The 12922-nt window shown below is 43.7% G+C and overlaps 1 protein-coding gene across 2 annotated transcripts in view; it reads left to right on the forward strand.

The window, feature by feature from the left end:
• The first annotated feature begins 11223 nt into the window (after positions 1–11223).
• Positions 11224–12922, forward strand: part of ttc12 (tetratricopeptide repeat domain 12) — a 62821-nt gene continuing 61122 nt past the window's right edge. For both annotated transcript variants that reach the window (XM_085967793.1, XM_085967795.1), the window contains exon 1: positions 11224–11331. In XM_085967793.1, coding sequence (XP_085823919.1) covers positions 11286–11331 — 46 coding nt within the window. In that variant the 5' untranslated portion in view covers positions 11224–11285. The remainder of the gene's footprint in view (positions 11332–12922) is intronic.

Below are 12922 nucleotides of genomic sequence, written 5' to 3' on the forward strand. Positions count from 1 at the left end.
AAGGCCAACATACCATTTGCCTTCTTAACCGCCTGCTGCACCTGCATACTTACCTTCAGCGACTGGTGCACAAGGACACCCAGGTCTCATTGCACTTCTTCTTTTCCCAATCTATTGCCGTTCAGATAATAATCTGTCTTCCTGTTTTTGCCACCAAAGTGGATAACCTCGCATTTATCCACATTATACTGCATCTGCCATGCATCTGCCCAATCACCCAACCTGTCCAAATCATACTGAAGTTTCTCGGCAACCTCCTCACAGCACACACGCCCACCCAGCTTTGTGTCGTCTGCAAACTTGGAGATATTACATCTAGTTCCCTCGTCTAGATCATTAATATATATTGTGAATAGCTGGGGTCCTAGCACCGATCCCTGCGGTACCCCACTAGTCACTGCCTGCCACTCGGAAAAAGACCCGTTTATTCCAACTCTTTGCTTCCTGTCTGCCAACCAGTTCTCTATCCAAGTCAGTACCTTACCCCCAATCCCATGTGCTTTAACTTTGTACGCTAATCTCTTATGCGGGACCTTATCGAAAGCCTTCTGAAAGTCCAATACACCACATCCTCTGGTTCTCCCTTATCTATTCTACCAGTTACATCCTCAAAAAATTCCAGATTAGTCAAGCATGATTTACCTTTTGTATATCCATGTTGACTTTGTCTGATCCTGTCACTGTTTTCCAAGTGCTCTGCTATTACATCTTTTATAATGGACTCTAGCATTTTCCCCACTACCGATGTCAGGCTTACCGGTCTATAACTCCCCGTTTTCTCTCTACCACCTTTTTTAAATAGTGGGTTACATTAGCTACCCTCCAATCCATGGGAACTATTCCAGAATCTATAGAATTTTGGAAGATGACCAGCAATGCATCTACTATTTCTAGGGCCACTTCCTTAAGTACCCTAGGATGTAGATTATCAGGCCCTGGGGATTTATCGGCCTTCAATCCTGTCAATTTCACTAACACCATTTCCCTACAAATACTGATTTCATTCAGTTCCTCCCTCTCATTAGACCCTATGTTCCCCGACATCTCTGGAAGGTTATTTGTGTCCTCCTTTGTGAAGACAGAACCAAAGTATGTATTTAATTGGTCTGCCATTTCTTTGTTCCCCATTATAAATTCCCCTGATTCTGACTGCAGGGGACCTACGCTTGACTTCACCAATCTTTTTCTCTTCACATATCTATAGAAGCTTTTACAGTCAGTTTTTATGTTCCCTGCAAGTTTACTCTCATATTCTATTTCCTCCCTCTTAATTAATCCCTTTGTCCTCCTTTGCTGACTCCTAAACTGCGCCCAATCCTCAGGTTTTCTGCTTTTTCAAGCCAATTTATATGTCCTCTCCTTGGATCTTATGCTATCCCTAATTTCCCTTGTTAGCCATGGTTGGGTCACCTTTTTTGTTTTATTTTTATGCCAAACAGGAATGAACAAATTCTGTAGTTCATCCATGCGATCTTTAAATGTTTGCCATTGCTTATCCACCGTCAACCCTTTAAGTAACATTCCCCAATCCATCCTAGCCAACTCGCGCCTCATACCATCGTAGTTTCCTTTATTTAAATTCAGGACCCTAGAATCTGAGTCAACTACTTCACTCTCCATCTTAATGAAAAATTCTATCATATTATGCTGTCATATATTGATTCCATGCTGTGCCTAACGTGCGATATTAATATTATCATGGTCTGTAAAGTGTCCTATTCTATGTAAGGTCCTCCATAATGCCACAAAGGAGAGAACAGATTGAAGTAACTGAAGATTAGCCTCTGTAGGCCCAGTGGATGGTTTCTGCTGATTATTCCTTACCTAAGAAAGGTCTCCTTACCTAAGAAAGGATATACTTGCCATAGAGGGAGTGCAGCGAAGGTTCACCAGACTGATTCCTGGGATGGCAGGACTGTTGTATGAGGAGAGATTGGGTCGACTAGGCCTGTATTCACTAGAGTTTAGAAGAATGAGAGGGGATCTGATTGAAACGTATAAAATTCTGACAGAGCTAGACAGACTGGATGCAGGGTGGATATTTCCCCTGGCTGGGGTGTCTAGAACGAGGAGTCACAGTCTCAGGATACGGGGCAGGACATTTAGGACTGAGATGAAGAGAAATTTCTTCACAGAGGGTGGTGAACCTGTGGATTTCTCTACCACAGAAGGCTGTGGAGGCCAAGCCACTGAATATATTTAAGGAGATAGATAGATTTCTAGACACAAAAGGCATCAAGGGGTATGGGGAGAGAGTGGGAATATGGTATTGAGGTGGAGGATCAGCCATGATCGTATTGAATGGCGGAGCAGGCTCGAAGGGCCGAATGGCCTACTCCTGCTCCTATTTTTCTATGTTTCTATGTTTCCGCATAGCAACTGAAGTTAGAAGCAGAACAGAGTCGGTATATGAAACTGCAGCCCATCAATGTATAGCACTAGGCATTGTTCCAGTTCACTGCCTCAATTCAGCCCCAGTTCTGTGCGGTTGGTCAGGTTTGAAAGCTGATTGAAGTCCCCTCTTACAATAAAGCTTCTCGATCCTCTCTGGCCTTCTTGATGAGGCATTGAGGTTCTGCCAGCGAAGCACCAATTACCTCTATACAAGTGACCTTTGACTCATGACCTAGTGACAGAGTTTAAATCTGTTGGTTTAATTCCCTTAACAGCACACATTTATATTTTATAACAAGGATGTGTTAGGTTTTATTTTTCTTTCTTTTTGAATTCTTCAACTCCCCTACATCTTCATAAATAACTTTTAAATTCCAGTAATCAGTCAGCTTCTCCAAGAACCCAAGCATCACAGAATAAATTACCGTGTTCAGACTTTGATTAAAAATTGAAGGTCAGTGAAATGACTGTTGTTAGTTGAGGCTTGTATAGATGGTTACAAATCTAATTTCTAAAAGGTGTAATCTATACTTTTCCTTTAGTGCCTGTAAGTGTTACGCAGGCCCTCATACTCATCAGGAAATTCATAGTGAAGGTTTTTCTTTTGAATGCACAAGTTTTTTTTATTCATGAAATAGATGTAACAATTACTTGCATTTATATAGTGCCTTTAATTTTTAAATTTAATCATTCACGGGATGTGGGCATCGCTGGCATAGCCGGCATTTATTGCCCATCCCTAGTTGCCCTTGAGGAGGTGCTGAAGGTACTCCCGCAGTGCTGTTAGAGACGGAGTTCCAGGATTTTGACCCAGCGACGATGAAGGAACGGTGATATATTTCCAAGTCAGGGTGGTGTGTGACTTGGAGGGGAACTTGAAGTGGTGGTGTTCCCATGTGCCTGCTGTCCTTGTCCTTCTAGGTGGCAGAGGTTGCGGGTTTGGGAAGTGCTGTCGAAGGAGCCTTGGCAAGTTGCTGCAGTGCATCTTGTAGATGGTGCACACTGCAGCCACGGTACGCCGGTGGTGGAGGGAGTGAATGTTTAAGGTGGTGGATGGGGTGCCAATCAAGCAGGCTGCTTTGTCCTGGATGGTGTCGAGCTTCTTGAGTGTTGTTGGAGCTGCACTCATCCAGGTAAGTGGAGAGTATTCCATCACACTTCTGAATTGTGCCTCGTAGATGGTGGAAAGGCTTTCGAGAGTCAGGAGGTGAGACACTTGCTGCAGAATACCCAGCCTCTGTCCTGATCCTAATGTAGTAAAGTGTCCCAAAGTTCTTCACAGAGGCAGAAGCAAAAATAAAATGGACACCGAATCAAAGCAGGGGATATTAGGAGAGGCGACTGAAAGCTTGGTTAAAAATGGTGGGTTTTCAGGAGGACCTTAAAGGAGGAGAGAAAGGTAGTGGTTTAGGGAGGGAATTCCAGGGTGTGGGGCCTAGATGGAGACACAACTGCCAATGGTGAGGGTACACAAGGGGGTAGAGTCAGAGGAACGGAGATTTCAGGAGGTTACAGAGCTAGGGAAGGGCAAAGCCCCTAACTAACATCTCATTAATGTTAATAGGCAAGCCAACAATTTGTTCCCTGAATGATTCAGATATTTCAGTGTGTTAAGAAATAAATGAATTTTGGCAGTTTTGAAATCTTAAAAGGTGTAAACAGCAATTTTTATTTCTTGAGTATTTACTTCACGTTTCCTCAATGTTGCTTGGCCAACAAAACCGATGTTGAAGAGAAATATGGGGAGGTGTGATTATGTATTTCAGCTCTCGGAACAACTAAGAAATGATATTTACATATAATTATCCTGTTGGTTCTTGTTTTTTTTGTGCAAAGAATGATTCGAACAGTTTGTTCACTGGAAATAACAAATAAAACACAACAAACAAACTTATAGTTTCAGCTTTACATTCATGTAAACTTTATGATGCTAATGTTAAATCTCACCCAAGCCTGGATTATTAAAGCGATCTGAGAAATTGTATGTAAATAATTTATTACCGCCTAGAGAATATTGAAAATCGGTAAGAAATACAGAGCGAAGTATTGCTAAAACATTTCAATTATATTACATATAATATTCTGAAAGTGGTTTTACTGTGTAACGTGGCTAATATATTCTTTACTATTCTTTGAATGACACTTTAATACTTACCCTGTTCCCTCTGGAATAGGGACACCTTCAGACTATCAATGCACTACAATGGCAGGCTTGAATTGGTATTTGCTAGCCACATCTATTTGATTCATCTGCAGTAGTTCTATTTTAAATCAATCACAGGAGCAATGTTTTTATGTTAACATAAATGATATTTCATAATGATGCACTTGAGCATGGTGAGAAACTGTACCATGTATCCTGGTGTGAAAATCCGGTGTAACTGATTTCATTGCAATTATATCCAAAGTGGCCTGGATTATGGAAGACATTTTGAAACCAAACTATGAAGTTCAATCCTGAACAGGATAATGATAATGAGTCAAGATTTCCTTTTGGGAACAAGGGCTAAGATTGTATTTGTACCAGGGTCAATACATAATTGGCCTTGTAGTTTTGTTGATATTCTTCCTCACCTACAAAGCCTGGGCACCAAGAAGCTAACACACTAGTTGTGTAGAAAAGCGGTTGTCAAATCTTTGGGCCTTTTCTGTCCTTTCACAGTGTCAGCCGTGGCTCAGTGGGCAGCACTCTCGCCTCTGAGTCAAATGGTTATGGGTGCAAGTCCCATTCCAGAGACTTGAGCACAAAAATCTAGGTTGACACTCACAGCACAGTACTGAGGGAGTACCGATGGACGGGTCACATTGTCCGATTGCCCGATACGATACTCCCAAAACAAGTGCTCTACTCGGAGCTCCGGCACGGCAAGAGAGCCCCAGGTGGGCAGAGGAAACGCTTCAAGGACACCCTCAAAGCCTCCTTGAAAAAGTGTAACATCCCCACCGACACCTGGGATTCCCTGGCCCAAGACCGCACAAAGTGGAGGAGAAGCATCTGGGAAGGCGCCGAACACCTCGAGTCTCTTCGCCGGGAGCAAGCGGAAGCCAAGCGCAGGCAGCGCAGGGAGCGCACGTCAACCCAAGCACCCCACCCACCCGCCCCTTCAACCACCATCTGCCCCATCTGTGACAGAGACTGTAGGTCCTGCATTGGACTCATCAGTCACCTGAGAACTCATTTTTAATGTGGAAGCAAGTCATCCTCGGTTCCGAGGGACTGCCTAAGAAGAAGAGACAAAGGGAGTGCTGCACTGTCGGAGGTGCCGTCATTCAGGCAAGACGTTAAACTGAGGCCCTATCTACTCTCTCAGGTGGACATAAAAGATCCCATGGCACTATTTTGAAGAAGAGCAGGGGGAGATCTCCCCAGTGTCCTGGGGACAATATTTAATCCTTCAATCAGCATCACTAAAACAGATGATCTGGTCATTATCACATTGCTGTTTATGGAAGCTTGCTGTGCGCAAATTGGCTGCCGCATTTCCTACATTGTTGTAATGTAGGAAATGCGGCAGCCAATTTGCGCACAGCAAGCTTCCATAAACAGCAATGTGATAATGACCAGACCATCTGTTTTAGTGATGTTGATTGAAGGATTAAATATTGTCCCCAGGACACTGGGGAGATCTCCCCCTGCTCTTCTTCAAAATAGTGCCATGGGATCTTTTATGTCCACCTGAGAGAGTAGATAGGGCCTCAGTTTAACGTCTTGCCTGAATGACGGCACCTCCGACAGTGCAGCACTCCCTTTGTCTCTTCTTCTTAGGCAGTCCCTCGGAAACCAAGGATGACTTGCTTCCACATTAAAAATGAGTTCTCAGGTGACTGATGAGTCCAATGCAGGACCTACAGTCTCTGTCACAGATGGGGCAGATGGTGGTTGAAGGGGCGGGTGGGTGGGGTGCTTGGGTTGACGTGCGCTCCCTGCGCTGCCTGCACTTGGCTTCCGCTTGCTCCCGGCGAAGAGACTCGAGGTGTTCGGCGCCTTCCCATTGGCTGTAAAGCACTTTGGTACGTCCTGAGGTCGTGAAATTCAAGCCTCCCTCCTCCTCCCCTTTCCTTCCCTTCCAAGCCCTTCCCTACCGTAGTTTAGAGTACGCTCGCAGGTGAAATCTTAGTTCCTTGCGATCACAAGATTTCACTGGCCTTGATATCTCGGCCAATTTTGGTAATATGCCCCAGATAATAAACAGAAAACTGTTTCTTAAAATATTCTGTGGCGGCTGAATTTATCGTGTGCCTCCATGGGATCTTGCTCACGTCTTGTGAAAAGTTGCTGAATGTCGCAAAGTTAGATCTCATTTTAGACTTTGAGCAATGCATTGAACATTAAAGGTACTAGCAAATATCTAACGTTTTTATGTAACTCTAAAGAATAATAAATATTCATAAACTTTGTTATATTATTTTATATATGCAATTGCTCTCTTCTTATAGTCTTACTAACTGTGGGAGTTAACTGGTCTGGCCTGTCTCTTTGAAAGTTGTAAAGCAACTTAATGATTTGAACAATCCATGCTCATGAATACCCCCCACCCACCCAATGGTTATGGATTTCAATAACTGTCAGCTAAATTCAAAACTAACTGTTAGTCACACACATAACAAATCACACAGTATGTGACGTAATAAAACTCACTACGCACTTGGTTTGAGTATAAAGCAAGGCTTTAATCAACTTATTTCAGAACATGGAGGTCTAGTTGTACTTCACTAGTTCCTTGTCTTACAAAATGTCCCTGGGCAATCTGGGCCCACGCCCGAGTATTTATACTCCTTGGACGGCGCCACCAGCTGGCCGTCCAGCATTATTTCATGAGTCATTTCTTTATGATGATGAGATTTATAACAGTATGCACTTGTTTGAATGTGGCTTGGCTCCTTCCTCTTGGAGATGGTCAAACAAATTTTTGCAACGTTTGTATTGAGTTAGGCTGGGGTCGTAATTTTGAAGCTGGTTTTTAAACCTAATATGTTGCGACTAAGTTAAAGGGACTGCTACCAAGCTAAATTACATTAAAATTAATCCTACATTACAACAGTGGCTACACTTCAAAAAGTACTTCATTGGTTGTAACGCACTTTGGGACGTCCGGTGGTCGTGAAAGGCGCTATATAAATGCAAGTCTTTCTTTTTAAAACAAGACAAAAATTATTTATTTTTGTCAGGGGAGTGGGGGGCCCGGGTGGGTGGGGCTGGGGCAGGGATGGAGGGATGCCAGTTGGGATCACGATGCTCAATCTGGTAGTGCACCCTGCGTTAAAAAAAACACACTGAAGGTTGGCTGATTTGAGCTTTGAGTCCCAGGTAGCGATTTCAACTGCAAGTGCAACCATGCGGCAAAGTAATTTTTGTTATAATAGATTTCTGATGCACTGTGATATTAAATCTGTCATCCTCTTTTACTCTACTGTGAACGATTGTAATATTAAATATGGTTTTCATTATTTTTGTCTGTAGTGGACATTTTATAAATCAGCAATCTCTAATAACCAAATAAAGAGCAACCTGGCATCTCCAGAGCAGCAGTAATCCAAACTTCAATGTTTACTGCATTTCCCAAATATGTTTGAGAAGAAAAACTTAGCAGATTTAATCAAGTTCTTTTAATACATGGCTGAATGGGTAAGTACAACTCATAGTGTAATACTAAGCCATACAGAGCAGGAATGGTCCCAGGTTCAACTCCTGATCTCCTGTGTTGAGATAGCTGATCTAACTGGGGGCATTGCAATTGCCTTCATCACCCTGGCCTCAAGAGGGGTTTAAATTCAACCAGGGTTCCTGTTCTTGATTGCTACTTAATGATTTCTGGTGAAAAGTCTGAATGTGGCGACGCTGGGTGAGAACCCGACAGGCTCGATTGAGATACCCTTATACTGTTGAACAGTTGAATAGCCAACCAACACTCATGGTCTAGGCTCACACACGAAGAATGGAAGAGGTGCCATTTTTTTTAAACCAAGCCCAAAGTGGACAGAAGGTGAGGCTGGGATAAAAACAGAAAATGCCGGAGATACTCAGCAGGTCAGGCAGCATCTGTGAAGAGAGAAACAGAGTTAACGTTTCAGGTCATTCTTCTAAACTCTAGCGAATATAAGCCTAATCGACCCAATCTCTCCTCATAAGTCATTCCTGCCATCCCAGGTATCAGTCTGGTGAATCTTCGCTGCACTCTCTCCATGGCAAGAACATCCTTCCTCAGATAAGGCGACCAAAACTGCACACATTACTCAAGGTGTGGTCTCACCAAGGCCCTGTACAACTGCAGCAAGACATCCTTGCTCCTGTACTCGAATCCTCTCGCTATGAAGGCCAACATACCATTTGCCTTCTTAACTGCCTGCTGCATCTGCATGCTTACCTTCAGTGACTGGTGCACAAGGACATTCAGGTCTCGTTGCACTTCCCCTTTTCCCAATCTATTGCCATTCAGATAATAATCTGTCTTCCTGTTTTTGCCAACGAAGTGGATAACCTCGCATTTATCCACATTATACTGCATTTGCCATGCATCTGCCCAATCACCCAACCTGTCCAAATCATACTGGAGTTTCTCTGCATCCTCCTCACAGCACACACGCCCATCCAGCTTTGTGTCGTCTGCAAACTTGGAGATATTACATCAGGTTCCCTCGTCTAGATCATTTATATATATTGTGAATAGCTGGGGTCCTAGCACCGATCCCTGCGGTACCCCACTAGTCACTGCCTGCCACTTGGAAAAAGACCCGTTTATTCCAACTCTTTGCTTCCTGTCTGCCAACCAGTTCTCTATCCAAGACAGTATCTTACCCCCAATCCCATGTGCTTTAACTTTGTAAGCTAATCTCTTATGCGGGACCTTATTGAAAGCCTTCTGAAAGTCCAAATACACCACATCCACTGGTTCTCCCTTATTTATTCTACCAGTTATATCCTCAAAAATGTTTTCATTTAGACTGTCGCTGTTTCTGGAGGGGGCTGAATATTATCGATTATAATTTGTATATTTTGTATTTAGTGTTAGTTTTGACCCTATTTCTTAAATTTTTTTGAGATCAGTATCTGTGATGTATTATATTTATTTTGTTGTTGTCTTTCTGGCTCATGCCATGTGTCAGGTCAGGTGCTAACTGACTAGGGGTTGGTGAGATCCCTTTGACCAGGACCAGGTCTTGGATCTGGCTGGGGAGCTGAGCTACACCTGGTGCATGTTCTGGATGACCTTAGTGTCAGTGAACATGGAACATGCTCCTGATTATGGCTTTAAACCTCCCGATATTGGATGGAAATAATCTGCCAAAGACCAGACCTGGTTAACTGCACCTTTGCCACCCAGTTTACATTAAAAACAAAAAGTGGGCTGCCTGCTTAAAATAACCGGCTGGATACGGAGTAGCGTTGCCAACTTTGGTTTGTCTTATCCCTGGAGGTTTCATCACATGACCTCCCACCTCCGACTGCTCTGCTCAGTCAAACAGCCTTTTTTCCCCATCTCCAATACTTTTATAACTAATAAACTAAAGTGTTCAAAGAAAATTTTAAAAGATACATTTTTTTTAATACCCCAATATTTTTCTCCTTGGGTTTTGTTCTCAGCAGTGTCCTGGAGATTAATCTTAAATTCCTGGAGATGCCAGGGCAATCCTGGAAGGTTGACAATACTGAGAGAGGTACCCGAGTGGAGACCACCCTCACTTGCAACTGTGCAGCAGTAGGAGAAAGTAGGGATAAACCTGAAAAATAAACACTTGTGTATATTTATAATATAAACAGCAAATGTTGGAAATACTCAACAGGCCAGGCAGCTTCTGTGGCGAGAGGTCCGTGACCTTTGTCAGAACTGGTAAATGTTGGAGATGTAATGGGTTTTAAGCAAGTACAGAGGCAGGGAAAGGGGGGAGGGGAGGAAAGAACAAAAAGGGAAGGTTTGCGATAGGGTGGAAGGCAGAAGATATTTTAAATGACAAAAGCGATGATGGGGCAAGGCAAAAGGAGGAGGTAATGGGACAAGTAAAGAAACAAAAGATGGGTCTAGAGGAGGTGTAAATGGGAATAGCAGAATCATTACCGTTATTAACATTATTATAATAATAGTTATAAGTATATATACCTTTTAAAGATAAACCTGAAAGAAAGCTGTGACTCAGTTGGTAGCACCTGTGCTGCTAAGTCAGAAAATTGTGGATTCAAATCCCACACCAGGAGATTTGAGCACAATAAACCTAGGCTGACACTCCAGTGCAGTGCTGAGGGAGCGCTGCACTGTCAGAGGTACTGCCTTTCGGAGGAGATGTTAAACCGAGGTCCTGTCTGTTCTCTCAGGTGGACATAAAAGATCCCGCGGCACTATTTTGAAGAAGAGCAGGGGAGTTCTCCCCGGTGTCCTGGGGCTGCTATTTATCCCTCAACCAGCATCACTGAAACAGATGATCTGCTCATTATCACATGGCTGTTTGTGGGACCTTGCTGTGCGCAAATTGGCTGCCGCATTTCCTACATCACAACAGTGACTGCACTTCAAGAAGTACTTCATTGGCTGTAAAGCGCTTTGGGAGGTCCTGAGGTTGTGAAAGGTGCTATAGAAATGCAAGTCTTTCTTTTAGGGATAAACCGGAACAAACCTTTATATAGCTTTTATTTTCTATTGATAGGGCTCTATATTTACAAAGATGCCTGTTTGTGTTCTTGTGGTTGATTTACAGGATGCTGAGGATTGGATATTTCAGCGGGGGGCCCGGTTGCCAGCTGGGCCTGACGGTAACCAGGGGCAACAGCGGTGCCCCGCGCCCTAGCGACAGTCTTTGCCCAATGGGCTCTGGCTTTACTGCCGGGTTGCGTAGCAAGGGCGTGGGCTATTGGCGGGGCGTGGGGAGCGGCGGCGGCCAGCGGGTCCGGGCCGGGCAGCATGGAGCCGGAGTTGCAGCGCTTCCTGCGGCAGGTGGATGAGATCAGTGAGTGTGGGGGCCCGGCCTGGGGGTGGAGGGGGACGATCAGTCAGAGCATGGCCCTGGGCTGCAGCCTAAAGGGCTGGATTCACATTATAGAAACTCAATGATGTACATTAGAGTTTACATATAGTGTACATGTGTGATTCTATACGATATTGCATATATTGTGCATATGTAATTCTATAGGATAGCTTGCACGATTTTACATATAGTGTGCGTGTGTGATTCTATACGATATTGCATATATTGTGCATATGTAATTCTATAGGATAGCTTGCATGATTTTACATATAGTGTGCGTGTGTGATTCTATATGATATTGCATATATTGTGCATCTGTAATTCTATAGGATAGCTTGCATGATTTTACATATAGTGTGCGTGTGTGATTCTATATGATATTGCATATATTGTGCATCTGTAATTCTATAGGATAGCTTGCATGATTTTACATATAGTGTGCGTGTGTGATTCTATATGATAATGCATATATTGTGCATCTGTAATTCTATAGGATAGCTTGTATATAGCGTGCATAATTAATTGTATATTAGTGTCAGCTGTGGCTCAGTTGGCAGCACTCTCGCCTCTGAGTCAGAAGGTTGTGGGTTCATAGTCCCACTCCAGGGACTTGATCACAAAATTTAGGCTGGCACTCCCAATGCAGTGCTGAGGGAGTGCCGCACTGTCGGAGGTGCCGTCTTTTGGATGAGACGTTAAACCGCGGCCCCGTCTGCTCTCTCAGATGGACCTAAAAGCTCCCACGGCACTATTTTGAAGAAGAGCAGGGGAGTTATCCCCGGTGTCCTGGCCAATATTTATCCCACAACCAACATCACTAAAAACACATTGGCCCAGAAATTCGGGTCGGAGGCTTCCCGCGGGTGTAAGCCCCCGACCTGCACTTACCTAGCATGCCGGCCGTTGAGCTGTGGGCCCGCGTGGGATTGCGATCCTGGGCCTGCTCAAGCTGCCGGCGCGCAGTGCTTGCGTATCCCAGGGGCGCAGTTAGTTCGATGTGTTTCCTGGGATCACGTGGGCCATGGGGAGCCAATCGGAGCAGGGAATGTTTCATTCATAAGATTGACAGGAAGAGCTGTCAAAACTTATAAATACTACGGCCCCAAAACATCACTAAATCTTCAAATAAATTTTTTTTAAATCACATTTTTTAAAATAAACTATAAATTACATGAAATAACTATTTTAAACAATTTAAATTATTGAAAAAAATAATTTTATTTTCTAACGGGGCTAAAAATAAACTTACCTTGCTTTAAAGTATTTAAAAATAATAAACCTGTGGAAAAAATGTTTTAATTTTAATAATTCACCACTTACCTTGTAAAAAGCAGGCCTTGCGCCTGCTTTTTAAATGTGTAACTTCTGCAGACTTACCCTCCCGGGAAAACCTGTAAAAAAAAACGAAGTTCGATGCGCACGCGCAGCCTCTCCTGCACATGCATTCGACCTCTGAACTCCTTCTTTCAGGGGAACGGAAGTGCCAGTTTCCCGCGCATGCGCAGTGCATGCAGGAAACCAGCACTTCCATTGGGCTTACGGGTGAGTACCCCGTGCGTACTCACCCGTGGAG

Source organism: Somniosus microcephalus, chromosome 26, assembly GCF_052327205.1.
Source record: "Somniosus microcephalus isolate GS21.2 chromosome 26, FLI_Smic_1.0, whole genome shotgun sequence".
Classification (NCBI taxonomy): Eukaryota; Metazoa; Chordata; class Chondrichthyes; order Squaliformes; family Somniosidae; genus Somniosus; species Somniosus microcephalus.